Source organism: Saimiri boliviensis, chromosome 11 (genome assembly GCF_048565385.1).
Source record: "Saimiri boliviensis isolate mSaiBol1 chromosome 11, mSaiBol1.pri, whole genome shotgun sequence".
In the NCBI taxonomy this organism is placed as follows: Eukaryota; Metazoa; Chordata; class Mammalia; order Primates; family Cebidae; genus Saimiri; species Saimiri boliviensis.
The window spans coordinates 1,369,331-1,397,269 of NC_133459.1; the positions used below are offsets into that span (position 1 = coordinate 1,369,331).

The 27,939-nt window shown below is 64.6% G+C and overlaps 2 protein-coding genes across 5 annotated transcripts in view; one reads left to right on the top strand and one right to left on the bottom strand.

Moving 5' to 3' along the window:
• SKI (SKI proto-oncogene) overlaps positions 1-6,068 on the top strand; it is a 76,763-nt gene extending 70,695 nt beyond the window's left edge. The window contains exons 4-7 of one of the 2 annotated variants that reach the window (XM_039474125.2): positions 1-266; positions 465-760; positions 2,129-2,359; positions 2,649-6,068. In XM_039474125.2, coding sequence (XP_039330059.1) covers positions 1-266; positions 465-760; positions 2,129-2,359; positions 2,649-2,837 — 982 coding nt within the window. In that variant the 3' untranslated portion in view covers positions 2,838-6,068. The remainder of the gene's footprint in view (positions 267-464; positions 761-2,128; positions 2,360-2,648) is intronic. The other variant, XM_003939695.4, reaches the window with a different exon arrangement.
• Positions 6,069-16,314: 10,246 nt separating this feature from the next.
• MORN1 (MORN repeat containing 1) overlaps positions 16,315-27,939 on the bottom strand; it is a 66,151-nt gene continuing 54,526 nt past the window's right edge. The window contains exons 13-14 of one of the 3 annotated variants that reach the window (XM_039474119.2): positions 19,235-19,284; positions 16,315-16,800 (exon numbers count right to left, since the gene is read on the bottom strand). In XM_039474119.2, the coding sequence (XP_039330053.1) occupies positions 16,601-16,800; positions 19,235-19,284 (250 nt within the window). In that variant the 3' untranslated portion in view covers positions 16,315-16,600. The remainder of the gene's footprint in view (positions 16,801-19,234; positions 19,285-27,939) is intronic. The other 2 variants (XM_039474121.2, XM_039474118.2) reach the window with 2 other exon arrangements.

The following is a 27,939-nucleotide window of genomic DNA, read 5'->3' on the forward strand; positions in this document are numbered from 1 at the left end:
CTTCTACTCCTACAAGGGCTTTGAGACGGCTGTGGCCCCCAATGTGGCCCTTGCACCACCGGCCCAGAAGGCTGTGAGCAGCCCGCCATGCGCTGCCGCCCTCTCCCGGGCCCCCGAGCCTCTCGCCGCTTGTACCCAGCCTCGGAAGCGGAAGCTGACTGTGGACACTCCAGGAGCCCCAGAGACGCTGGCACCCGTGTCTGCCCCGGAGGAGGACAAGGACTCGGAGGCGGAGGTTGAAGTCGAAAGCAGGGAGGAATGTACGTGTGAGTCGCTTTCTGCGCCTACTCCTATGGGCCGTGGGGCTGGCTGAGAGGGTGGGTTGCCCACGCCCAAGGCCCTCGGGCGGACTCTGTGCACGCTGGGGCCCACGTTTCACAGGTTCCTGCGGGAGCCGCGCGTCTCCTGGTGTGTAGCTGCCGGGCACTTCCCTGACTTCGTTTCTGTCTCTGCTTCCTCCTCAGTCACCTCCTCCTTGTCCTCGCTCTCTTCCCCGTCCTTTACCTCATCCAGCTCCGCCAAGGACCTGGGCTCCCCGGGCTTGCGTGCCCTGCCCTCCGCCGTCCCTGACGCCGCCGCCGCCGCCGCCGATGCCCCCAGTGGGCTGGAGGCGGAGTTGGAGCACCTGCGGCAGGCGCTGGAGGGCGGCCTGGACAGCAAGGAAGCCAAAGAGAAGTTCCTGCATGAGGTGGTCAAGATGCGTGTGAAGCAGGAGGAGAAGCTCAGTGCGGCCCTGCAGGCCAAGCGCAGCCTCCACCAGGTGAGTGGGGAGCGCGGCGCCGCCTCCCTTGCTGGCTGCCCCACGCGCTCCTCTCCGCCGCCACCTCAGTGGGCCTGCCTGGGGCCTCGGGGGTCTGTCTCCCGAAAGCTGCAGCTCTGGGTACGCTGAGCGCCTCGGTGTCCCAGGTCGGTGGGCATCCCAGGAGGCCCCTGCATGTGGTGTGACCACAGCTGTCCCCATCAGGATCACACACCCTGTGCGGTGGCCCCACTAAGGAAGTCGCTGTGTTCCTCTGGTGTGAGGAAGGCCAGGCTATTTTTAGTGGCAGAAAGAGTCGGCGGCAGCTGCATGGATAGTTCTTGCTCTGTGTGCTCCAGGAGTGGGTGTTCACGCGCTCTGCCAGCAAGACCTGGCGTCTGCGCAACACAGGCGTGAGGGGTGTGCGTCCTAAGGCCCGGCTGGCGTTCCAGGAGGCAGCTCCCTCCAGGCCTCCTGAGTGGGAAGGAGAGGACACGGCCGGCACACGCACGGACACACCGCACCACGTGCACACGGCCTTAAATGACGACGGGCCCACCTGCTCACGCTGCTTCCTTGGGCCCTGCCTCGGGGTTCTCACACTGCAGCTCCGGTTTCACGCCTCCTTTTACATTGTTTAAGTTTCTTTCTGACGTGCCGGAGGGAGGCGTGGTTCTGCCTGTGGGAGAGAGGTGTGCGGGTGGCCCGGCCTTCGCCCGGCCCGGGCCTCGCTGCGTTCACACCTCGGCGGCGTCTGGCAGCTCCAGGCAGCTTCTCCGGCGTGGGCTTTAGCACAACACAACCCCGTCGGCCCTGAGAACTGCAGGGCTGCAGGCGCGCCCTGGCACGCGCCAGTCCCTCGCTCCAGCGCACCCCGCCGCTGTGCCCTTGATTCTGGTTGGAGGTGTGATTTCCCACATACATATTCATGAGGTGTGTTTGCAGCATGGGGTGTGAGTCTCACGGATATTTTAATGGAGGCAGGGAGGGCTTGCGGAGGCGCCGGCGGATGGATGTCTCCATCTGTCTGTGTGGGGAGACTCGGGGGCCCTCAGATGCTGTGATGTCTGAGGCTGCCCACCCCGCACTGATGGGAGTCAGGGCCTATGTGGCTGGCTGTCCCCTAGGCGAACATGCCCTGGATGTTGGGGAGGCCCCGCCGCAGCCTGAAGTGTGGTGGACTCAGGCCAGGCCCTGTGTAGCACGGCAGCCGCAGGCCTGGAATGGGGTCTGGAAAGCCTTTGTGAGCCATTGGGCTGATGGGGCTCTGGGGGTGCAGCTCGAGGGCACGCCATCAGGTCGACGAACCCACAGGGTGGGCTGGGGGCTGTTGGCCAGGGGGGCGCTGCGACTGGCTGGGCAGTGACCCTGAGCCGTCCCCGTCCCCAGGAGCTGGAGTTCCTGCGTGTGGCCAAGAAGGAGAAGCTGCGGGAGGCCACGGAGGCCAAGCGCAACCTGCGGAAGGAGATCGAGCGTCTCCGCGCTGAGAACGAGAAGAAGATGAAAGAGGCCAACGAGTCTCGGCTGCGCCTGAAGCGGGAGCTGGAGCAGGCACGGCAGGCCCGGGTGTGCGACAAGGGCTGTGAGGCGGGCCGCCTGCGCGCCAAGTACTCGGCCCAGGTATGCGGGTGGGGAGGCCAAGGCACGTGGCCCGGTGGGCGTGGGGTTCAACCGCGTGGGGCCACAGTGGGCCCTAGGCCACCCTGCCCAGCTGGAAGGGCCTTGGAGCAGAGTACCGGCCCAGGCTTGCGTTTGGGGCAAGGCCTGACAGGCACAGGGTGGGTGGTCACTGAGCCCTGCGTCTCATGAGCTTGTGTCCTGCAGGAAGGACCAGCACATGGCATGGGCGGGGAGGCGTCTGGCGGGGCGGGGCAGCCCCAGGTGCCGCTGACCGCGTGCTCCCTTTCAGATTGAAGACCTGCAGGTGAAGCTGCAGCACGCGGAGGCGGACCGGGAGCAGCTGCGGGCCGACCTGCTGCGGGAGCGCGAGGCTCGGGAGCACCTGGAGAAGGTGGTCAAGGAGCTGCAGGAGCAGCTGTGGCCGCGAGCCCACCCCGAGGCTGTGGGCAGCGAGGGCGCTGCGGAGCTGGAGCCCTAGATCCATGCCTGCCGCCTGGCGCTGACGACCACGCGGGTGCAGGGGGGCGCAGGCGGACGGGGCAGCTCTGCCCACCTGCGCCCCGCAGCCCACACAGCACAACGTCTTACTGTGCCTATTACCAAGCGAGTGTTTGTAACCATGTAGTTTTGGAATCCACTGCAAAATTTTCTACTGGCCAAGTTCAAGTGAGCAAGCGCGTCCCCTACCTGCAGCTGGAGACGGGGCCAGCTTGGCGGCCTGCTGGTCCTCTGCTTGCTACTAGAACATTCTAACATTTACAGTTTTGTTATAAGCTATTTAAAACCAGTAAGGAGACTTGAAATTGAGAAAATCAACACATTTTTAAATGACTAACTTTTAAAAGCCCCAAGACATGACGCCATCTGAAGACCCGAGGCGGAGTGGGGGTGGCGGCCGCCCCACCCTCCCCACCCGGGGAAGCCATCACCGCTCATCTGGCCGCGGCTGCGTGACGACAGCAGGCGTTTTTCTTCAGAGTCTATTTTTTCAGCGACGAGGACCCAGGTCTTCCTGCTGCTGCCAGGGAGAGCAGGAACAGTGCCGCGTGCAAGATGAGCTCAAATACTGCCCGCCTTACTGAAGCCCACCCCGCCCGCCATGTCACCATCCATGCCAGCGCTGCCCCCACGGGCACCAGGAAGTACAGAGCCTGGCAGGAGCTGCCCCGGAGCTGAGGGATGCGTTTCGGCTCCTCTGCAGTCCGTGATTCTGCCCACGCGCCTCCCCCACGAGGCAGTGAGCTGCTGCGTCGGGTGGTGGCCGTGGCCGGCGGTCACTCCCTCAGCCCCTCCGGGCACTCGTGCTTTTCAGTTCGGCAAACATCGCTCCCTTCGTTTTGGGACTGAGGCTGCAGCATTGGAACAAAACAGCATTATTTCACTTTTTTTTTTGTTTGTTCGTTCATTTAAACGTATATTTAGAACTGCACTTTCTCAACAACCTTCCCTTCTTTCTGTTCCCCAGTAAACTGAGGTTTTTACTGATTTATAGAGCAGTCAAATCCTAAGTGCTCGAGTGCTTAGAAACCCCTCTGGTGCTTGGTTGAACAAGGGAATCACAAGAAAATGAAATGCAAAACCTGAACTCCGGGGGTCGCTCTGTGCCTTCCAGCATCTTGTACAGCAAATCCTGACTCGTGTCTTTTTACCCCCAGAATATGTCTTCAGTAGCGACTGAATCTGCCACTCTCAGAATAAGTTCCTTGCATTTATTCCAAATAATCTCGTTGACTCTCACCTGTTTATGCAAATTGTATAAGGTTTCTTATGCCCAAGCTTGAAAAAATGATTTCCCAGTAGACAAGAGGCGGCTACCCACCCTACAGTTACGGTATTTATTTACATAAGAAGACCTTACGGGAGTTGTTTTGCTTGAATCCGTTCTAACACCCACGGCAGCTGCACGCGCTCATGGAAGGTGGAGGTTACTTGCCCAGGTACAGACGGCCTCGGGGCAGTGACGAGCAGACGCCAGAGACTGCTGACCCCTTGCGTCTGGGTGACGGAATTGTCCGCAGGGTTTTGCCCTTGGTTTACTGAGGGGGGCCTTGGTTGCTGCTGACGCCCCCCCCCCCGCCCCTTCTACGTGCAATGCAAAAGGGACATCATGCATACGCAGAGTTCGTTTGGGTTTTTCTTTGCTGTTTTTCTTTGCGGTTGTTGTATCTGTGTGCATGGATTCCACCCCGGCCGTAGCTAGATCCACCGACGGGCATTATTACCGTGTCTTGTAAAGGGTCGCTTTTGTTACGCAGCACGCAGAATGCTGTTTTTAGCCTTGTTTTACCAGAGTTGTGTTTTTTCAGTCACTTCTTCAAGGGAAACTAAATGGTTTAGTTGGAGCAAAGCTTTAAGTGTGTTGGCGTGCTTCTGTGTGGCTGTGTCGCCAGGTCAAAGGTCACAGGTCGAGGCCCTCCCCATTCCTGGGGCCGCCAGGTTTGCTCCATTTGCTTTGAGTTTTCAGACCCCAGAGGGAGAGAAACTTTTCCAAGTTGTGTCTGGGACAGACCCTCTCCTTCCGCTCGCTCCATCCCAGTGGCCACCGTTAGGTCTGCGCCTCCACCGCCCTGTCTTGCCCCAAACAGTGCTGTGTGTAGTGGCAGCCCTTCCCCAGCTCAGCCCTGGAAGGGTCCAGCCAGGGTCACCTGGATCCACCCCTTTCTGCAGGTGCCAGGGTCGTGCGGTCAGTGGGACCTGGACGTGGCACGCCCTCCCTGCACCGGTGGCTGGAGCTCGGGATCCTCCCCTGCAGTTCCTGCGGCTCTGGCCCCAGCTCACCAGGGTCCCGTCCTCGGGTGAGGCTGTGGTGGCGTATGGACACCTTGGTCACCCCCACCCTTGGGGTCTGAGTCTGAGGGGCAGCTCAGGCTGCAGGGCCGTTCTGGACGGGCACGTGCCTGGCTCGCTCTGCACAGCTGCAAATCCGTTTCTTTTCAGCAGAAGGGGGAAGAGGTGCCCGCTGCGTGGGCTGCTGACTCCCCTGTGTGAGGCCCTTCCTCTAGGTGATTGTGTATTCAGTTTAATTCTCATTATATTTCTATACTGAAAGATTTTTAACGAAGGGAAAAACAACAGCAATAACATTCATATCTCTGGAGCAGCTAACTCATACACGTAAATGTCTGCTTTTCGTACAGAACTAGCCAGTGTAAAAACAGTTCACCTGTAAATACTTTCTCCTTTTTTCACCGTTGTATTATACGTGTATATGGTGGGTCCTTTTTCAGAAACTCTTTTCTTACCTGAGAGTTGTCTTGTTTTCTGGGCTGTTTTTAACTGAGGAAAAAAACCTGCTTCCCTGCCGGGGGTGGGGGCGGAGGACCCGTGTGTCCCTCCCCATGCGGGTCTGGAGCCCTGGCCCCTACCCCGCCCTCAGCCCAACAGGGTCCAGGGAGACGTTTGTTCTTGCTTTAAGTCAGGAGTCACAAATGACTTTTTTTTCAATTAAGGAAAAAGCTCCACCTCTCCCTTTAACATCACCCAGGCCCCGCCCGCCCGTGCCCCACGCTGCTGCTAATGACAGTATGATGCTCACTCTGCTACTCGGAAACTATTTTTATGTAATTAATGTATGCTTTCTTGTTTATAAATGCCTGATTTAAAAAGAAAAGAAAGAGCTTGGCATATTTATCTATTTCGCTGTGTACCTGTTAGTCCTTCCCCGACCCCGAAACAGATGACACTGTACAATAAAGGACTTTGGAGCGTTCAGGGGACAGCCATGCGTGTGCCCACCACAGCCCCCTCCCCAGGCCGGACAGGCAGGGGCGGCTGGGACCCCTCAGGTTCAGGCCCTCCAGGGTGGGGGCGCTGTCACAGGTCGGGTCTTGGGCCTCGGATCTCCATTGGCCCCGGAGGGCATGTGGGGCCACACAGCCACCCTGGCCCCTCTGAGCCTGGCAAGGCCATGGAGTTTCCTCTACGATTCAGGGAACTAGCAGTCCCTCCTCATAGTGGTGGATGTGGCTGGAGCCCTGGCCTGAGGCCACCATGGCATTGGCCAAGCTGGGAGGAAACCCCACAGAGGGCAGGCAGTGCCAGGACAGAAGATGGGATAGGGCCTTCCCGGCTGGGCCTCCCTGGGGTTCTCTGAGGCCAGGCCTGGGGTTGGCCACGGTCTGGCTCCCTGACACGCCTGTCCCCAGGGGTGGATCGCCAGCTCCCTGAGGAGCTCCTGGGTCACTGGGGGAGAGCAGAGATGGCATCAGAACCCTGGACCCCGACCAGCTTCCCTGAGGGAGACGCAGAGGGCCCTTCTCCCTGCCTGACTTCATAGGGGGGCCTTCCCAGGTCCCTGTTCTGGGGAGTGGGGTGCAGTGCTGTGCACCCGCTTCATGGAAGAGCAGATGCAGGCTGGGGTCCCTGGGGTTCCTTAGGCCACCACGTCTAGTATCTCCAGCCCATCCAGCCCTGACAGGCCATCTGGCCTGTGATCCAAGAAATGGCGGCTGCTGGGGGCCGTTGCCGGCCCCTCTCCCGGCCTCCTGGCCAGGTTCCCCTCTCTTTCCTCTACCCTCGGGAGGTGCCCCGAAGCTTGGGCCAGAGCAGACCTGGCCCTCCCCTCACTGCCACACAGGGGCTTCCTCCTTCCCTGCCTAACTTCCCAGGCCTCAAGGGGCTCACAGAGCCCCCAGGGAGGGGGTACAGGGCCGCCTCTGTGACCAGACACCTGCACCAGCTGGGCCTGGCTTCCCTGCCCAGGCCTGGCCCCTGAGTGTGGGGGGCAGTGGGCCGAGGGGAACACTGGCCACCGCAGGAGTGGCCGCGGACTGGTCCCGGGCACTGGCACGATCCTGAGAGACTCAGTTGTGAGCACGGAGTCCAGGCCGGGGGTGGGGCCCATGGGGAGCAGTAGGGAAGGGGCTGTTGGGCAGGGGCCTGGTGGGTCCTGCGGCCTGTCCTTGCGACCATATGCACACTCTGTCGCGGAGCTGAGTGCCACAGGGCCTGACGGCCGCCCTCCTGGAGGCCCAGAGGCACCGGGTCCAGCTGCCAGCACGGGGAGAGCCCAAGCTCAGCTGTGTCCAAGCCGCCCCGGGCTTCTCTTTACCTTTGGGTATAAACTTAGAATATTAAAAGGCTGCGGCTACCCGCTGAGCCAGGCTGGCTGTTACCCAGGGTCAGAACCCCCTTCCCAAAGCTGTTCCCAAGGGGCCCAGGGGTCTTTTAAGGACTGGAGGAGAGAAAGTCAGTGGGAGAAGCTCCCTGCCTCTGTGCTAGGAGAAGGCAGAGGTGGGAGGATCCGAGCCTCCACACCCGAGGGACCTCTGCATCCTCAGGCTCCGGCTCCCGGCGTTCACACCTGCAGGGCCTCTGCAGGGGCCACAGGTTATCCCTCCAGCCTCGGCTTCCTGGACAGGCAGCTCCCAGTACCCCTGTTCCTGGACGGTGCCTGTTTTCAAGTCCCCAAAAGCTGAGGTCTGGGGCAGATGAGCCCAGGGCAGGGGCGAGGGCTCCCCGCCCACCCCTAGTTTCTGCCCCACCCTGTGCCCCACTCGTTCTGTTTCTGCCTCAGTCACCAACAGCTGTCCTTGGGCCACCCCTGGGTCTCAGCTACGCTGGTCTCCCCCTCCTCCTGGAGCCACGGTCCTGCCAGCCTTCACCCACCGCTCTGGGGTCAAGGGGGCTGACGGCAGCCGAGCGGCCTGGCCTTGTCTGCGGAGGCAGCAGCCGGCAGGTCCTTGGTGTGGAGTGGAGACTGCGGCCGAGTTAACTGCAGCCACTGGTCCAGCCCAGCATGGCTCCTAAGCCCTGGAACCTCCCTCACCCCCATCGAGACCTGCCCCTCTGCCCCAGCTCGACACTCCGAGCGCATGGCTGGGATTCCAAGCTGGACACCCCGCCATGGCTGCGTGAGGGGATGGACCCACTGCCCCAGGCCCAGACCCCGACCCGATCCTGGCCCCGCCCTGACACCCCCATGCCCCAGCACCTGCTCTGACTCCCCCACTTCCTTCTCACCAGGAAGAGGCAGTCCCCACCCGCTGTCTGCGCGGTCCCTGCACAGCTGAGGGTCCTGCTTCAGGCGACCCAGCCTCAGACCTCCCTGTGAGGAGGTGTGGAGCCCCCAGAGCCATCTGCCCTCAGGAAAGGATGGGGTCATGACCTTGATATGTTAGCCTGGGGTGGGGGCGACCCTCCCCACAGAAACTGCCCTGTCCACCCCACCCCCAGGGGACCCTGGAAAGGGGGTAAAGACAGAACATTTGGGAACTGGACGCCTGCCCAGCCCTGCCACCCCCTGGTCTCCATGACGCACATGGCCATCTGTGCCTGGCCTGTGCCAGGTGGGTGGGGGCCTCAATGGCTGGGGCACCCAGCCCTGGAGCAGGTGGCCCCGCAGCGGGTGGGGACCGGTGGGGGCAGCCTGGCTGGCCTGGCTTGTCTTTGCAGTGTCCTGTGCTGGGCCAGGTGTCCGGCCGGGCTGGGAACAGACTTTTCTCTTCCATGGTTGGGCCTGGCAGCTCTCACTGGCATGAAGCGCAGCTCAGGCTCGGCCTGCATGGCTCCTGCTGCAAAGGAGGCCTGTTCCGGAAACTTCCAGGGACAGGGAACCGTGGAGAGGTGGAGGCTGGAGGCAGGGGCTCCCTGGGTCAGCCCAGGCGGCAGTGTACCCCAGCCCCTGCTGCTCCCCGCAGCCGGCCCAGGGACATGCTCAGGTGTCCAGGCCCTGTGGGGACACAAGCGGCTGGCTTGGAAGGGTGGGCTCCTGGCTGCCTAGCTCAGCCCAAAAACCAGAGTGGGGTGCTCTCCAGACCCAGTCCCAGAGACCAGGGCTGTGGGGGATCAAAGGCCTCCTAGAGGCCCTGGTAGGGGCCGGGCAAGCCACCAGCCCTGGACCCGGAGGGTCCCGTGTACCCTGGCCAGTGGCAGCCGCTGCAGCCTCTGGCCTGACCCTGCTGGACTCCCGTTGACAGCCCTGTCCCCCTCCCTGCTGCGGAAACCTTCTGACCCTTCCTGCAAGGTGGGCCCTGAGCAGGCTGGGGTCTCCGGGGAAGGGCGAGCAGGAACCGGAGGCACTGCTGGCTGGGAACACGATGGGGCTCTGTGTGTCCTGCCTGATGGAGATGCCCCCGGCTGGGTGAAATGACCTGGTTGGTGCTATGCCAGGGCTAGGCCAGCCCCCCAGTCCCAGATGGACACCACCCTGTGCCCTCTCTGGGCTCGGCGCATGTGGGGCTGCCACCCTTGGGCAGGAGCTGGGCAAAGTGCTGTTTCCCCGCAGTCCAGCCCCTCTGCCCTGCCCCTGGTGGGGCCTGGACCCGACGCATGCAAGGCCCACGCCCCAGCTTCCAGTTTCTAAGGAAAAACAGTCCTAGGAAACATGGTTGGTGGAGCTGCTCTTGCCAAGGCCTGGGGAAATTAGGGGGCTGGGGGGAAGGCTGTCCCATTCTGTGACCCAGGGACACCAGAAGGGCTGTGGCAGGTATGGCTGGCACTGGGTCCGGCTTAGGCCGGGCTCTCACCGGTCTCGCTGTGGCCCCTCGGTGTTTAGAATCCCCCCAGGCCAGCCCAAGGCGGCCTCCCAGGGTCACTCCTGCACAGGACAGTGGCCGAACTCTGAAATGACCACCAGCCTGCACTGGCCGCCGGGGGTCTGCGGACTGAGGCTCCGAACCCTCACCCCATCCTGCGCCCCGTGCGCGAGGTCTGCGGGGTCAAGTGTGCCGCAGGCCCGACGCCTCGCCCGCCCCCGCGCTGTCCTGGCACCCGGGGAAACCCTGCTTCTGGCTTCGGGCCGGTCCGGGCCCGCTCCCACCCGGAGAGGCCCAGTCAGTGCTGGCCACGCGGGCCGCGGCGGGGGGACCACCGGGAACGTCAGCGCCGGCTCCGCAACCCTCCCACTCCCGCTCCTTCGCCCGGGCCGGAAGCCGCGCTGCGGGGGAGGAGGGGGTTCGCGTCCCGGGACCGCGCCGCGTCCTCAGGGCAGGGGCTGCCGCTCCAACGCCGGTTCCGTTCCCGGTCGCGGGGGACGGGGCCCCGAGTCAGGCGGAGCGCGCCGGCCCCGACTCCCCACGCGGGGGGCGGCCCTGCAGCCTCAGTTTTTCCCCCGGCCCCCGCCGCCTCAGTTTCCCCTCCGCCCCCGCCGCCGCTTCCGCCTCCCCTCCCTCACCCTCCCTGCCGTCCGGGGCGGCGCCCCCCAGATTCGCGACCGCCGCCTCGGATGCCGGCGGAGCGGGGCGGGGGTTTCCGGCCTGGGGGCCGTGGGTCGGCGCCGCAGGCCGGGGCTGGGGGCGGGACGGGCGGCCCCGGGAGCTTCCTGCGGCGTCGGGGGCGGCTCCCCGCGCTGGTGGGCGCTGCGGGGGGCGGGGCGGCGGCAGGAAGCGCCCCTCCCCCTCCCCCTTCCTCCGTCCTACCCTCTGTCCCCACCCCGCTGTCCCCACTCCCTGTCCCCACCCCAGGCCCGCGGATGGGGGGGCGGGGGGAGACACGGGGGGGCGGTGCGACCCCCAGCGGCGGAGGCGGGAACTGCAGCTCGGGGTTGGGGGGGGGTCCCCTGCCGACCCCGCCCTCCCGGAAGCTCCCAGCGGGGCCCGGTGCTTTTCTCCTTTTCTCTCTCGGGTGCGGCCTCCCTGTTCCGCTCGGCTGGGGGTCCGTTCCCGGGAAGAACCACCTCCCCCCATACCGGCCCACCGACCCCAGCCGGCAAGTCGCCCCCTCCTCCAGCCCCTCGCTACAACCCGCCGTCAAGACCTGGGGTTCCTTGACGGATCACAGGAGACCACGAGACCCGGACAGCTGGTTGAGACCCGCGCCTTAGAGCCGTTTCTCCTGCTCACCTGCCCCGTGGCTCCCTTCTGGCCTCCTGTCCCCCTCAGGCCATCAGGATGGGACCCCCAGCCCCACCAACCACACCCATGCCCTCAGCAGTGGGCCTGAAACCTGCCCTCCCCACAGGGAGCCTGGCTGTGCCCCAGGCTGCTGCTCCTGCTTGGAGCTCCCTGGAAGGAAATGTCCCCAGGCTCCCAGGCCCCCAAGCACTGAGATTCCCTCCCTCCAGCCCCATCAGGGGCACAGCAGGCCTGTGGCACCCAGCCCATCTCCCTCTGCCTGGGCAGGGCCTCGGAGCCCATGCTGTGCCCTCTCTTCTGTCCCCAGATGGAAGCCGGCATGTGGGGCCCTAGCAGGCGGCATGAGTGATGTGTGGGGCGATGAGGACCCGGTGGGGTCAGGTTGGGGCAGCGGGCCAGGGTCTCCAGAGCTGGGCACTGGGAGCAGGGGCAGAGAGCAGATCCTAGCTGGGGCAGAGTCCTGGTCTACCCCCTCTGGGGCCCCTGGGCTGTGAGGCAGAGATGGGCAAGGCCTGGACCCTTGATGGGAATCCCTCCCTGGCTGTGGTCAGCCTCAAGAGCCAAGGAGGCTCGGGGCTGGGGTGGGCAGCTCCCTCTGTTCCCCACGGGTCCCCACGAAGGAGGTCCTGCAGACTAGGGAGGCCCTGCTGTCCCCGGACCTGTCTGGAGCCCCCCACCTGGGCTTCTGGCTCTGGTTGCCCTGGGCGGGAGGGGCAAGTACCAGGAGGGGTGTCCAGTGTTTGCCGGAGTGCCAATGCCAGGGGCCAAATTGGGGGCAGAGAGAGCAGCCAGGCACCACCCTAGTCCCAGGTGGTCTACCTCAAGCCTCTCTGAAGGGCTGGCAGCTCTGGACCTGGCAGCTGCCCTTGCCCCAACACGGGGCTCTTTCATCAGGGCCCAGCCCCTGGCCTTCCTGGCTGTCCCTGTGCCTGGAGGCAGGACTGGAAGAGGCTGGGGGTCTGTTGTCAGGCCTGAGTGGTTTGCTGAGCCGGGGTCTTGCTGAGCCAGCCCACAGGCCCAGAGGCTCCTGGCTTCCTGGGCCCAGAGTTGAGACTCCCGGGGAAGGCCCCCAGGCTGCGCAGGAACCAGCCTCGGGGGCTGGGCACTGGCCCTCCAGGAAGCCCTGCCTGGGTGGGGCTGCTCTGCACAGCTGGTCTCGACACCCCCAGTCACCAGGAGCAAAGACGGAGAGGCTTTGGGAGGGGGACGTCCACAGGCCAGGTGGGTCCTGTCTGACTCCCGGCTGTGGCCTGGCTCCGCTGTCCTCTGCTAATGCCAAGAGGCCCGGGCCTGGTCTGAAGGGTGTCCTGGCTGAGGCCTTGCTGAAGCGGGGTGAGGGAGGTGCCCCTCCCCCCCCATCCCCATCCTATCTCTGTGTGTCTCTGTGTCTGTCTTGGACTCTGTCTCTGCGTGTCTCTGTCTCTCTGGCTCACAGACTGTCTTCCATGGCAGCACCCGGCGGCGTGATGCCCTCTCTCTGTGTCACTTCGCTCTGTTAACTGTGGGTGGGAGGAACGGCCGATGCTCCCTTGTCTGCGAGGTCAGAGGACGGGAGGGGCACAGGGAGGTGCACGGGGCTGGGACCGGGCACTCCCTCCCCAAGACTCATCTGGGGGCAGAAGGGGGTGCTGGCTGGGGGTGGGGACTCTGTCTCCGCCACAGTGTTCTTGGGAGCTTGTCAGAGAGCCCCCACCTGGCCCTGGCCTCGGGTTCCCCGGGGCGGTGCCAGCAGGCCCTGGTCTCCAGGCCAGAGGCAGTCATAGCCCCGACCGTGCTCACCAGGTCCAGGGGCACCCAGCAGAGCCCCTGCCCAGCCTGGGATGAGGCCTGAGCCCAGCTCGCGTCCAGCTGTGTTGGCAGCCGGGCGGTCACATGGCACAGCAGCCCTGGCACTGGAGCGGGTGTGTTTCGACCTCCAGTACCACAAGCTGCCTGCCCTCCCCACCAACATGCGGAGGGGAGCTGCCTGAGGCCCAGGGAGCCTGGGAGACCCCGGCTGCTGGCTGCCAAGGCCTTTGGGAGCTTGTCGGCCCCTGGCCCACGCCCACGGCTCAGTGGCGCTGCTCGGCCTGAGCAGTCTGTCAGGCCCCTTGGCCGGGTGCGAGGCTGGTGCCTGGGAATCAGTGCCCGGTCCCAGATGCAGGCACAGTGAGCAGGGCCGGCACGCCGAGGTCAGCCCATGGGCCCCGTCCTTCCACTCACCCCGCCCCGGGCCCGGCACTCGGGCTGCTCCCCGCCAGTGAGGGCAGGTGATACAGGAGGGTCTTTCGCGGGGGAGGGCGCACCCCAGAACAGGGCCGCGTGCTGGCGGGGGATGCATGTGGGGGGCTCTGGGTCCTCTTCCCAGCGTCTTCCTCCCCACCCCAGGACAGCAAGGGGCTCTGGGACTCTGCCTAAGAGGTTGCCTGGACCAGACAGAGAGGCTGGCCTCTGTGGTCTCCCCCTGTGGCCTCCCCAGGGCCACGGGGACCAGCAGGCCCGGAAGCCAGGGTGAAGGGACATGGGAGGCCGGTGTTCCGTGGCCGGTCCCGAGGGCTCTGTCCCCGTGGTGGGCTGTCCGAGGGAGTCCTGGGGAAGGGCCGCCGTCTTTGGGTGGGGCCTGCCGCCACCTCAGCACCTCTGGTCTGTGGACGCGGCCCCTTCCCCCAGGCCTCCCTCTCCCACCCGGCTCCTCCCCCAGGCAGCCCTCCAGGGCCGCGTCTGAGGCCACAGGCGACGCTGTCTCCACAGAGCCTTCCCCGCTAGCTTTTTTTTTTTTTTTTTTTTCTTTTAAAATTTAAATTTCTACGTATTTTAACTTCTGGATGTGGTGTGAGAGCGGGCCAGGTGGGGCCAGGCGGGAGTCCAGGCAGGGCCCAGACGCCGCGGCCCTCCATGGCGGCTCCTGGTCGGCGCGAGGCACGCTGGCTGGGAGAGACACCCCGGCCTCAGGAAGCCGCCGCGCTCTGCTCCCTCCCAGGGTCCCCAGGGCCTGTCCTGCTGGGAGGGGCCGGGGGAGCGGAGCTTGGCCAGAAGGCCACCTGGACACCCTCTCAGGCCCTCAGTGGCCCTAGCCACCAGCCCAGGTGACACCAATGCCTGCCCCAGAGTTTGCTGTGATCACCAAGGAAGCTGGCGGCCCCAGGCTTCTGTGTGTGCAGAGAGCTGCCAAAAACAGCCTCGATGGCCTTAGACGCGCCTGTCAGCCACAGAGAGCCCGCCAGGTGCCGGCCCCAGCCCCGCCGCATCCCGTGTGGAGAAAACAGCCCTGGATTTCCCGTCGTGGGTTTTGTGACTTTAAAACCCGAGGATGCTGATTGGGAATTAAATCCCAAAGGCACCTCTGGACGCGCTGGGAAACACGGCAGCTGCTGCTGGCCCAGCAGGTTTTTTCTTTCTAAATGGAAACATCATTTTCTATTTTTCTTGTGACATAAATGTGGTTTCATCCTGAAGTGAAAAAAAGCTAGAAAGCGGTTTGCCAAATGTGAGGGGCAGACCCAGGTGAGCGCCACTCCGGTGCAGTGGGCCAGGGCCAGTGTGATGCGGTGGCATCCGCCCAGCCTGGCCGACGTCTGCCTGGACCCTTGGGAGGCAGGTGACCCAGGTCCAGGCAGTCCAGGAGCCCCCCCTCCGACGGCGGAGCCAACCCCAAGGGCAAGGGACAGTGTCAGAAGTGCAGGGCACCCACGGGGCCCCCAGGGACCAGAGGCTGGAGCTGTGAGCAAGCAGCCCTGGGCAACGGGAGCTGCAGCTGGAGGCGCAGCCTCGCCATGGGCTCTGGGCTCTTAGAAGGTGCAGGGGGGCAGCTGCCTCCTTGCTGTCTGGAATGGAAGCCTGGGTATCTGGGGAACCTTTGGGGATGCCGGAGCCCCCTGCAAGTGCTCGGCCTCAGACTGGCAGAGCTCAGAACCAGGAGGCCTTGGGGGGACGCTCTGGGCTGGCAGGGGAGGTGGTCCCATCGCTGCAGCCCCAGTGGCCTTCAGCTTGTCACCTCCAAGGGTGGGGGCTCAGCACCGTGGGGTCTGGTTTCTCCCAGACCAGTGCCCCCCCAGCCTGCCCCTCTGCCCCCCTCGGCCTTCCTCAGCATATCCACCACCCTATGCCCAACCTGGCCCCAGCCAGCGTCTCCCTGAGAGCTCCCCAGGCCCCCACCGTGGAGCACCGCAGCTCCCGGGCGGGTCTTCACCCCGTGTGCCCCGGGTTCCTGTGCTGCTGTCCGTGCAGCCCCCTTTGTCCGTGGCCGCCCGTTGCTGGGCAGAAGCAGCTGCCTGTGCGGGTCTGGAGAGAGACGCAGGCTGCAGTCGGCCAGGAGATGGGTGTGCTCCCAGGGCGAAGCGCCCGGATAGCAGGAGGCTGGGTCTGGCCCGGCACAGGGAGGTGGGTGCTAGTCGTGGAAGAGTTGGGGACAGTGGCATGGCCCTCATGCTGAGCATGCTGAGGGACGCATCGGGGGCCTTGCACGGGGCTGGTGTAGGGCTGGGGCTGGGCCCTGGATGGCCTCCTCCCCAGGGCTCCGAGCGGGGTCCCTCTGAGGGGGGTGCTGCCGGGAGAGGCCGGGAGAGCGAGGGTCTGAGGAGGCTGGCTCCCTGCCCAGCGCTGGGACGGCAGAGGGTGAGACCAGTCAGGCTGTGCAGGCCCCAGGTGGGCACGGTGAAGCCAGGGGCCAGGGCAGGCATGTGGAGCCAGGAGGCAGGTGTCTGCCGTGGCTGCCTTATGTGCTGATTGAGTGACCGGTGCCTGTGGGCCACCTCAGTGCCCCTCCCCACGACCTCCCGGCCCCTCTCAGTGGCTGAGGGGCCCTCTGGAGGCAGCTGTAGAATGCCCCTGACCATCCTCCCTGGTTGGCGTGGGGTGGGGGGTCAGGCAGGCAGGACACCAGGTCCAGAGAGTGGATTACATGCGTCCTGCCTCTTGCCGTGGGAGCCCGTCCCGTGGGCAGGATTGCCTGGAGTGGGTAGTACCAGGTGGAGGTCGGGGCTGGCTGGCTGGGCTCCACGGCAGAGCTCTGTGGCAGGCGACAGGGACCCTCCTTCCCAGCCCCAGCCCGGCAGGGAATTCCAGCACTGACCACGGCTGGACCTGGGAACAGGGTGGGTGGGAAAGATGTGCTGGCCTGGAAGGGTGCCTGGGGGACGGCCACAGGCCTGGCCTGGGGGACTCAGACGAGCCACCCTATGTATCCCGCCTGCACCTCGGGCACCCCAGGGCTCCATGAAGAGCAGGGGCTGCAGCAGTGAGTGGCGGCGTGGGCTCTAGTCCCTCCGTGAGCGGGCGGGCATGTGGGGAGGGCCGAGCTGCCTGTGTGGGGCCCAAGGAGCAGTGCCCTCCAGAGCCACCACTGAGCGTTTTATTCAAGCTGGCAGCTGCAGGGCTCAGGGCTGCCCGCGGAATCGGGGAGCAGGGCCCGCACACAGAGGCAGCGTTCCCTTCTGTTCACACCGAGGTGGCCACCTGTGGACACGGGGCCTCACCGAGGCACTGGCGGCTCTGGGGTGCAGCTGTAGGTGGCCTGCCAGCCACCTGAGGCTTCAGGGTCTCCTTCTTCCAGGACATGGGGCCGCTGGCCAGAGCTGTTGGCGACGACCCGCAGGTGTTTGAAGGCAGTGGGCAGTGTGCGCCCCAGGAACGGCGGGGTGGTCACATCACGGATCACGACCACATACTCTCCTGCAAGGGACGGGCTGGGCCGGTCCTCAGCCAGGCTCCTGTCCCCACCCCTCACTGGCCTCAGCCCTGTCTTGTGTCCCCACTGGCCCCCATGTCCCCCCTCGGTCATCTCTGCCCGGGTTCCGGGATTCTTGGCACTGCAGCCACCCACTGGACCAGGCCTGGGGTGCAGGACGCACAGTCGGCGTAGGTGAATAAACTGATTTTGGTGAAGCAAAGCACCTCCTTCCTCAGGCCACAGCCCAGCTACGGCCTCCTGCTCGGAGGCTGGCGAGGACAGAAGCGACCCTTGCCAGGCGGCCACTCAGGAGCTGACCTGCCGCGGGGCTCCTGGGGCATTCTTTTGCAAATACTTTCCTACCTTCTTAGGAGAAAAAGCATTCATTTTCTCCATAAACTGATTTTTAAAATAATGAACCCTCCAAAGGCAAGAGCTGTCTGGTTTGCTTTTGAAGCCCCCGGCCCAGCCCCTTCCCCACACCCGCTGCGGGCTCTCTAGGTGGGGCTGGGGGACGGCCCTGCTCGGGGGACTCGGGAGAGAAGGAAAAGTACTTTTCCTTTCACAGTCTGTAAACTGTCTGGAGAGCTTCAAAGTTGGAGAAACCATAAAAAAGAAAATAAGAAATAACAAAAAGTGAGGTTGCCATGGAAACCGTCCTCTCCCCTCCCCTGAGCCCGTGGGGCTGGCACTGGAGCGTGGAAAAGGCGCCGGGCTGGCCCGGGCTCACACCAGGAATGCGGCCGCGCTGCAGCGGGCAGGAGTCGGCTCACACCGCAAGGCAGAGACGCATTCCAGACGCCGCCGGCCTGGAAAACAGCGCTGCTCCTCCTCCGGCCGCCTGTGCGCGCCCGGGCTGGGGCCGCGTGCTTGGCCCCGAGTCAGTTCCTTTAGAAAAAACCAAGGTCTGGTGGGGGCCTCGCCAGGGGAGCCCACGTTCCGCAGCCACAGCGCAGTGGGCACCGGGGCCAGCCTCCCTGGCGGGCGGAGGGAGAGCCGTGCATGGCAACGCCACCGTGTTTCCAAGCAGCCGGTTTCTAGGTGTTCCCAGGAATACAGCTCGCCCAGCGGCAGCCAAGGCGCTGGCCCGGGCCGGGAGAGCTCGGCAGGCAGTGGCTGAGGAGCCGGGCCACAAGCCCCATCTGACCCCGCTCCCGAGGCTGGCAGCCTGGCGGACGGGCAGGGCAGGCGGGACGGGCCCTGGCTGGCGGCCACGGGATCTAGCCCCGGGCCATCTCTCCCCCCCGGCCTCGGCCACAGCGGCACTGGAGCGGCCCCGTGTCCATCTCCCTTTGCTCCTCACCCCCAGAGCTGTCTCTGCGGAGCTCGGACGCCCTGGGTGGGCAGGTGGTGTTCTCCAGGGCTGGGGGCTGCACAGAGACGCGGGGACCCAACTGACTCTTGTTGGTGTGAGAGGTCCCCGCCCCCCGCCCTCACCCACCGGCTCCTCCTGGGATGGCCAGGATGGGGCTGGCCCGGTGGATGGTGTGAGGGCTGCTATGGGACCACGGGGGATGCCACCCGGGACCCAAGCCCTCGCTGGCTGCAGCCCCAGCTACATCAGGCCGTCCCCCCGACCAGGGTGGCTCTGCTTGCTCTCCGGCTGCAGCAGGGGCAGCTCTGTAGAGGCATCCAGACCCCAGCGAGTGGTGGGCCCAGAACTCCCGGCCTTTGGCTCTCCTGCCAGAACCCCAGAGACCCCAGAGGAAGGGTCACTCTCGCTGGCCCAGGGTTCAGTCTCCACCGGGGACCCTGCCAGCCACAGCACCCATGCCCTGCTGGGGCCCATGCCTTGGTGTCGCCTGGCACTCTGCCCCTCAGGCTGTGGGGGGAGATGCCAGTCTCAGGCCGTGGAGCTGAGCCCCAGGACTGCGGCTACTGGAGGAGGCCCCATGGCCTGGGGGTCTGCACCGGAGTCTCCTCCAGGCCCTCACTGCGACCCTCCTTGCTGTCCCCACAGCAGCTCCCAGGCTGGGAGGAGCCTCATGCCCAGCCCTGGCCCACCAGACCCCCCAGGCCCTGCCGCTGGCCGTGCTGGGGAGCAGCCCCTCATGGCTCAGCCACCCTGGGCCTTGGCAGCCCCCCTCAGCTCCCCTCCGTCTCCAAGGCCTCTGCGCCCTGTGCGCCCTGCCCCAGGCTTTCCTCCCTGCTAGGACATTCCCCACAACAAGGGCTGTGTCAGCCCAACTTCACGTCTTCCATCCCCCATCACCAAGCCACCAGCCCCTTATCATCAGGCCCCTGGGAGGGCCCGGCTGCTCCCTCATCCCCACCCACTTCCACCTGCTGCTGCGGCCCAGTGCCCCCAGCTGTTGTGGGGATGGGGTCTCACTGTGTTGGCCAGGATGGTCTCAAACTCCCCAGCCCCGGACTTGGGCCTCTCGCCTCTCCAGAGAGTGGCGTGGCCGATGACGTACGTGGGTCCCGGTCACCTACCTGGGTACGCTGCCGCCACAGCCCGCTTCTCCATGGCTCTCCCCTCAGGCCTGTGGAGATGACACAGTGAGGCCCCTGAATGCCCTGCCTGGGTCCCCAGGACGTGCTATCCCCGACCCGAACCAGGGCTAATGGTGACAGGGTGGACCAGGGCCGCAGGACAGCGGAGATCTGTGAACCCCACCTCGGGGCCAAGGGCGGGACGGGGAGGCCCTCATGTCTGCCCCCAGCTCTCTGCCCCTCGGGCCCGCAGCCTGCACGGAGCAAACCCCCTCTGTTTAAATCCTTGACAGATTCGTGCGCTTGGAGCAGGAGTGGCACCCGCCATCCCACTTCCACAGGCTGCTCACGAGGGTGCAGCCCGGAAGATCCTGGAGGGCGGGGAAGGCCCTGGGCCCCAGCAGACGGCGATGCTGGAGCCTGCAGGGAGCGATTAGGAGCTTCGGGGAAGTCCCAGCAAGAGGGACCAGGCCCGGGGGGGAAGGGCGCAGCGTCCCCTCAGAGTACCAGAGGCCCAGTGTCACCTGGGGGCATCGTGGCTGGGAAACGAGGCAGCAGTGAGAATGGGAGGGCCCAGGGGTCCGCCGGGGACTCCCCGTGGAGACACTCTGGGCCCTGGCTCCTTGAGGGGCGCAGCTCCTGCCCTGTGGCACTCTTTGAGGCTACCGCCCACCCGGGTTTCTGATCTGCAGCAAGTGACGGGCCTGCTTCTCCTGCCTGGACGGTGCCTCATGGACCCTCGGGCTGGGGCGGGGCTGCGGCCAGGCGGGATTTGGGTCAGGGGAGCAGGTGGGGCCTGCGGACATGGCCATGGCCCAGCGAGGAAGTAGCCTCTGCCCATGGGGAAGCTGGGCTGGCCGCAGGCGTCTCTGAGGCCCCGCTGCAGGGACGGTGGGGGCAGCTGGCTTCCTGCGGACTCCCACCCTCCTCCCCGGCCGTGAGTGCTGCCTCTCTCCCTCTCCCCTTCCCCTTCCCTTTCCTTCCCCTTCCCTTTCTCTCTCTTACTCGCTCACTCCGCTTTCACTTCTTTCTGTAGCCAGGGTCTGGCTCTGTGACCTGGGCTGCAGGGCAGTGGCACGATCACCACTCACTGCAGCCTCCAGCTCCTGGGCTCAAGCGATCCCCTCACCTGAGCCTTCCAAGGGGCTGGGGCCACAGGAGTGTGCCACCAGGCCCGGCTAATCACAGAACTACACCACGTGTGTCACCACGCCCAGCTAATTACAAACATATTTTTAGAGACTAGGTCTCACCGTGTTGGCCGGGCTGGTGTCAACTCCTGGGCTCAGGAGAATCCTTCCACCTCAGCCTCCAAAAGTGCTGGGATCACTGCACCTGGCCCTTGTTGACTTTTGTTAACAATGGACAAGGTGTCACTCTGTCGCCCGGGCTGGAGTACTTGGCCTCATCGTGGCTCACTGCAGCCTCAACCTCCCATGGAGCTAAGGCTGCAGGCATGTGCCATCATGCCCAGCTAATTTTTAAATTTTTTTTGTGGGGAAGGGGTCTCACTATGTTGCCCAGACTGGTCTCAAACTATCCTCCCACCTTGGCCTCCTAAAAACACTGGGGTTCCAGGCGTGAGCCACCTGCCCAGATGCTCTTTCCGCATGAGGCCTCAGGTGTGCGGGGCTGGGCTGTGTCGGGCATCACCATCCTGTGTCGGGCATCACCTTCCTGTCAGGGAAGCCCTGACAGGCTTGTGCTGTCCTGCAGCCTCCCCCCACCGCCCCCTGTGGCTGGCCCATTCCTGTCATTTGAGGCTCAAGGGGGTCAACAGCCCACCCAGAGCTGGGTCAGAGACAAGGGCTACTTGACTGGCCAGGTTCCTACCCCTCAACAGACTTAAATCCTACAGGCAGCAACTGAATGATAAATAATTAAAGACAAAAGATTTTGAAATGACTTCATTCCGAGTGGGGAGAGTGGGCCTTGGCTTGGCCCCAGGACCCATGTGAGACGCTGGAGTGCGGGCGAGGAGGGGAAGCGGGGTGAATAATTCAGCACCAAGAATAACTGCAGGCTGCCAGGCTGCCAGCCTCAGAGAAAGCAGTGGGATTACAGGAATCCTGAGAGTTTTACGGAACCCCCAGGGCTTTGAGAACATAGAGGCGGAGCCAGGAAGGAGCTTGGGAGTCTCAGCCCAGGGAGGAGGTGGCGCGGGTTCCCAGTCATCGGTCCCACAGACAGCGAGCAGGCCCGAGGCCAGTGTTGGCAGAGACCTGGGAGCTGGGCACACATGGGGACGCGGCACAGGAGCCCTGGGCAGTGGGGGGTGGGCATCTGGGCACCCACTGCCTGCCTGGACTGCACCTTCACACGGGTGCCGGCCCTCACTGCTTTCCCTCATGAGCCCAACACCAGCTGTCCTATGGCGTTCCCAGTGAGTCCGCAGCACCCCGGTTCTGCCCGAGGCAGCAGCCATCGATGTGCCCTGTTCCCTCCTGACCTTCAGAGGCCCGGCCCGGCATTGGCCCGGCGGTCTCGGCCTCCGTCTCAGGGTCAGTGTCTGGGGGCCTGGGTGAGGACACAGTGGCCCAAGCCTCCCCCGGGGTTTGTGTGTGGCTGTTTGCAGCACTGAAAGTCAGGCCTGTGCTGCCCTGTGGACTCGTGCCGTGGATGCAGCCGGGCTCACACAGAAACACAGTGGGAGGCGTGGACTCGTGCCGTGGATGCAGCCGGACTCACACAGAAACACAGTGGGAGGCGTGGACTCGTGCCGTGGATGCAGCCGGGGCTCACACACACAGAAACACAGTGGGTGGTGTGGACTCGTGCCGTGGATGTAGCCAGGGCTCACACACACACAGAAACACAGTGGGTGGTGTGGACTCGTGCCGTGGATGCAGCCGGGGCTCACACAGAAACACAATGGGAGGCGTGGACTCGTGCCGTGGATGCAGCCGGGGCTCACACACACACAATCACAGTGGGCGGCAGTGTGCAGGCCGCAGAGGCTCCATTGCTGACTCCAGGCCCAGGGGCCATGGCCGGCTGCTGGCAGCCTGATGAGGTCAGATGGGTAGATGGGGCTGTGAGGAGGGGCAGGGGCAGTCGGGCCTGAAGGCCCAGCCAGTATCATCTCTGCAAAGCCAACAAGGTGACGTGCCTGGCCCCCTCCTCTCGCCCGTGCCTCTGGCGGTGACCAGAGTGGCCCACTGGCTGACTCAACCACCCTGACAGGTGAGGGTGGCTTTCTGGAGTCCCTGCGCCATGCCTCGGCGGCCCCAAGTAAGCTCCTGGCCTCAGCAGCTCTCCTCACTGGCCTGGCCAGGTGCTCCGAGGAGCCGGGATGGCCCCATGACGGGCTTCTGTGTGCAGACGGAGCCTGAGCATGCCTGGTCCCACCTAGAGCTCCAGGGAGCGCGTCAGAGAGGCCTCGGCCGAGCGCAGCCCGAGCAAGGGACCTCTGGCAGCCTGTGGCCCTGGACCCCGTCTACCCGCACCATGCCTTTGGGCCTGGGCCCGGCCTCAGTCTTCCAATCTGTGACATGGGCAGGTGGACATGCTCCTCGCGCGTGGCTTTGGCATGCGGGCCGCCTGAGCCCTGATGCGGACGTGAGACGTTAGAGCTATGCCTGAGGCCAGTTTGCTGCCAGGCCAGGGAATGTGGTTTGTGGCAGGGGTGTGACGTCCAGGGAACCCCTTCCTGTAGCCTGGCCCGGTGTCTAGGCCCCTGGAGAAGGGAGCCTACTGGAGTGGTCAGAGGCCACGCCTGGGAGCCACAGGCAGATGCTGGTGACAAGGGGCAGGAGCTTTTGCCCGGCTCTGGGGTTCCACGCGGCTCTAGAGCCACCAGGATGTGCCCGGGGCTGCTGAGGGAAGAGCCAGGCAAGAAACCATCGGGAGGAAACTGCAACTGGAACGGGGCGTGGCTTTCAGAGAAGCGGCCCAGGCTTTCCCCACCCTGGCCACCCAGGGGTTTGTGACTTTCAGAGAAGCGGCCCAGGCTCCCTGTGCCTGCTGTGGCGGACTCACGCTCTAGGGCTCTCTGCAGCCCCAAGCGCCCCTGTGAAAGTCTGAAAACCAAGGACCACAGCCGAAGACTTGGGGCCCACTTGGAAACCTCCTTAGTGTCCCCACGACATGGCAGCTACAGGCCGTGTACCCCCGCGACAGCCCTGGGCACGAACACAGACTCTTCCTCAGAGAGCACAGCCCTGTGTCCTGCCCCAGCGCAGCTGGAGAATGTGCCAGCACCAGGAAAGCCTCTCATCCCCGGCCTGGGTGAGGACCTGGAAGTCACGTTGCCCAGGGGACCCTCCCAGGGAGGCCTCCGCAGCCCGGGCAGGCGATGGGGGTTCTGTGACTCTTTTCCAGGTTGAAGAGGATCAGAGCTTGGACTCTCGGCCTCTGGCCTTGGGGAGACCACCGCTTCAGAGCCCTGGGTGCCCTGTCCCCAGTGGGCCTTGGGACGCCTGAGGGGTGTTCCCTGTTTGGGGGAGCCTGTTTGCCTGTGGGGTCCCAACACCCTGGCCGGTGTGGGCGTTCGAAGAGTTAATGGCGGCTCTGCCCCCGCCCCCAGCCCCTCGGTCCGCTGTGGGTCATTCCACAGCCCGCTGAGCGCTGGGCTCACCCCCCGGCCCAGCTGTTGCCTGGCCCTCACACCTGCTCTGGCTTAGGGTCCCTGCTGCTACCCCCTGGCCCTCACACCTGCTTGGACAAGACACGGCTCATTTTCAATCTTTAAAAGTTTCTGAAGAACCCAATCAATCCCTTCCTCTCGCGGCTCTCGGAACTCCCACCTGGAGGCGCTTCCAGCAGCAGGGCCGGGGTGCCTGGTGCCAGGGAGGTGGGGCTGAGCCCTCAGGCCTGAGGCCGAACAGGCCGTTGTGCCCAGGACTGCAACCCCTTGCTCTGGCCACCCACAGAGGACCCCAGTGCTCCAGCTGCCCAGGGCCCTCCCTGCAGCCCACCCCATTGTCCCAGGAGCTCCCATCCCCGGGGCCCAGCCCCCAGTCTGCAGAGCCCAATCCTCCACCCCAGGGCCAGGCCCCATGAGGACCACGGCCAGCTGCACACAGAGACACGCTGGCCGGTGGGTCTCGTGGGCGCTGTCCCTGGGGATGGAGGGACCGGGCTGAGTGGGGCCTCCTGGCCATGGGCTAAGCAGGTGTCAAGGTCCAGACACGAGGTAGAGCCCTCCCCAGGTGAGCCGAGGAGGCCGGGGTCGTCACCCATCACGCAGCCCTTTTGGGTCTGTTGTGTCTATTCCAGATCGTGCTCCCCGAGGCCCCGCTGGGTGGGCCCCGTGAGGAGCAGCGCGGAGGAAGCACCGGCAGTGAGCGGAGCAGGCTCGGGCTGCGGGGCTGGCTGTGTCCGTGTGTTTATGGCAGAGATCAGCACATCCAGGAGAGGCCTGGGGGAGCTCTGGGTGAGGGGGACCCCTGGCTTGTGCCGTAGGAATTGCCTGTTTGCACATCTTGGGGCTGGGGTGGGGGCAGCTGCATGACCTCTCTGTGGTCCTCCCTCTGCACCCCTTGTCTGGGTGAGCTGGTGGCGTGGGCCTCCCCACCTGCTCTGCGGGCCAGGCTGCCCCTGACTGGCCCCAGCAGCTGGCCAGGACTCACGCTCAGGACAGGACATGCCGCCGCCCCGAGCCCTGTCCCTGTTCAGACCCGGACAACCCCGATGGGCCCGCTGGGTGGCAGGCTCTCGCCCCGAGTGTCTCCGGGGGCCTGTGGTGGCCACCATCTCCAAGGCCGTTCTCCTGGCTCCTGTCACCTCTTCGTGGCGGACGAGGGAGGGACGGGTCGGTGGCCTGCATCCTCTGGAATTGGGACAGGTGAGGAGCCGGGTGCTGGCCTGTCTCCACCGGTGGCCTTTCAGAGGGGACGCTCAGCGGTCACGGGCGATGGCACCAGGAACGGGCTCTGTGGGCTGCGGAGCATCCACGGTCTTTTCAAGTAAAAAAAAATTAATTGACTCCATCTGTGTTGGCCTAATGACTGATTAAATGACTAATCACAGAAGTCTTAATTAAGCCCATTTTTCTCAGAGCTGAGGAGGGACGAGGGAGGAGGGAGGAGGGGCTCCGAGGGCTCGGGGGAGCGGCTTGGACGCCGACAGCCACCACCGAGCAATGATGCACAAGGTCGCTGCGCTGAGCCGTGTTGTGGCCGGGCTGCTGGGCTGCTGGGACCGTCCCAGGCTGACGGGGCACGGGCCACCGCATTTCCCTATCATGAGGCATGGAATTGGGATTTCTGGGGCCAGTGCCACCGCCCCCGCCTCCACCGTTCCTGTGGAATTCTCCTGTGTGGCTGGAGGAAGTCACGGCCACGTTGATTAAATCGAGTCCCTCTTCTGCAGCTGACATGATTTCACATCTTTTAGGAACTGACAGAGCTTTGTCCTTCTGTGGAATTCCGTAACATGCCTGGAATGTCTCCGCAGGAATGCAGCCAGAGGCCCTCTCAGAAATGTGTCCCCGCCCAGCGCCTGCCGGGGCCTCCAGTCTGGTCTGTGTCTACTGCCGGCCACAGGGAGGGCCACCGCGTCCACGCTGCCTCCCCACCCACAAGCTGGGGTTCGGCCCCAGGTGGACATGGGGTGTGTGGTGAGGCAGTGATTTGGGAGCCAGATTCGGAGGCGAGCCAAGAGCCCCTTGCACACCCTCCCCCAGCCAGGCGGGACCCTGGCCGGTGCCTCTCCCTGCCATCCTGCCAGAGGCAGCATGGTTCAACCGTGGCCCTCCAGGTCTGGATTCTGCCCCACGTGGCCGCAGAGGTGGGGCTCTCTGACATTCTTGGAGGTGCTGGGGCGGTTGGGGTGGCCGTGCAGGCAGGGGCCGGGCCTCAGCCTCTGGCTGCACCTGCAGGACCCTCGCGGCCCGACCCCTGTTCTGGCTGTTCTGCATCCGGGTGACCAGGTTCTGGTGGGCTTTGCAGGGTCAGAATGTGCCTGAGGGGTCCTGTGGCCCCGGCTGGGCTCTGGGAGGGCAGACAAGGCCTCTGTGCCCACAAAACCTGTGCTCACCTTGAGGCACGGCTTGTGAAGGAAACTTTGCCCCTCTTTTCTCTGCCTATTTTAGGGATCAGTCAGAGAAGACCTTGCAGAATCCTGCCTGAGTCGGGACAAAGGCGCTGGCTTCTCCAGCGGGCGCCATGCTGCTTATGTAAATTAAAACCCGCTGCTGCGCCTCTCCCGAAATTACAGGGTGGCGTGACACTCTGCATCTTTGTCAGTTTTTTTTTCATCACTTCTATTGTTTGGAGCCTCCTGGATGACAGTGACAGGCTCTGATGTGGGCTTTGAGGGGCCACCAGGTGGGGGATGTGCCAGGGGGGCGTCCCGTGGGGTGACCCAGGGCTCACCGGGTGCCCAGCGGGGATGCCTGTCCTCTCCAGGGCACCAGCATCCCCCAGTGGATGCTGGCAGGAGCTCCTGAGGTGCAGCCGTGGGAAGGGGGCACAGGTGTGGCCGTTTTGGGGACAGGTTCCTTCTGGTGGATGAGGAACCTGGGCCTGGACTCGCTGCTTCTCCCATTGTCCCCCGGTGCGTAACCCCAGAGGCCGGATCGCCTGGCAGCTCTGTGTCTGACACTGGCCCCACGCAGGCCGCCGGGACTTGGCTTCTACGGGACTTGGCGGCGCTGTGAGGGGCGTGTAGCCTTCGGCACAGGCCGGGGTTGGAGGCCAGGAGGGCACAATGTGGCATCTGGACGTGGAAGGGGCCACGCTCCCATCTCACTCGGAGGGCGCGACGTGGTTTCTGGGCTCCCGTCTCACTCAGTCTCTTGTTGTCCACACCGTAGTCTCGTGTGTGGCCCCAGGTTTGGAACAGCCCGGAGACCCCTGTGTTAGCTCCCGTCGGAGTCCTGGGATGGGGTGAAAACCTCCATGAGGGAGCGAGGCTTTGGGGTTTTGTGGGGAGATGCGGTGAGGAGTTGCAGCCAGGGACTTGGGCTCTCAGACGGGCTCCCAGGCTGTGCCTTGGTGGGCCAAGCTCTGTCGGGGGCTGGGGCTGGGGCTGGGCTCCGTGTCCTCCGTGGGTGCTGCGCACCAGGATGACTATCCTGGTGACTTCACTCAGCCGACCTCCAGCCGACCCCCAGAGGTCCCCCGAAGGGGCTGCGTCTGGAACCGGAGGGTGGGACTGCAAAGAAAGGAGCAGAACCCGGGAAGCAGGCAACGTTGGGGTCCTTGGGAAGGAGAAGGCAGTCATGTGTTGAGTGTGGGCAGGACTGGGGGTTCCAGAACATTCCAGGCAGGAAGTTCAGTGAGCGGCGGGCTTTGGCCTGGAGATGCTCCTGGCACATAATTATGCTGGCCAGTGGGCACATCTGGCAGGGCTGGGGACAGGCCCCACATCCTGTGTGCCCAGCAGCGGAGATACCAGCTGGGACCCAGCAGCCGGATCAGCCCGGGCCCAGATCCTGAGGTCTCCTCCCCATTCTGGAAAGGGGGTCCCCAGTGACAGAACTGGGGACAGCTGTTGAGTGAGTGACAGCTGAGTGGCCAGGGCCCTGGAGACTCTGGGACAGGACTGTTTTGTTCCAGGGCAGGGGCTGAGGCTCGGGCAGAACAGAGTGGGTCGCAGAGCCACCCCGTGCAGGCAGCCCAGGGGGTCTCGGGTCTGAGGGGTCTCCTGGGTGTTCCCAGCTCAAGGCGCCGCTTCGGCGGCTGGAGCCTGAGGCTGCGCTGAGAGCCGGCCCGTGCCCTCCTCCGCCCCTGTCACAAGCACCTTCTGACGCTTTCGGAGGG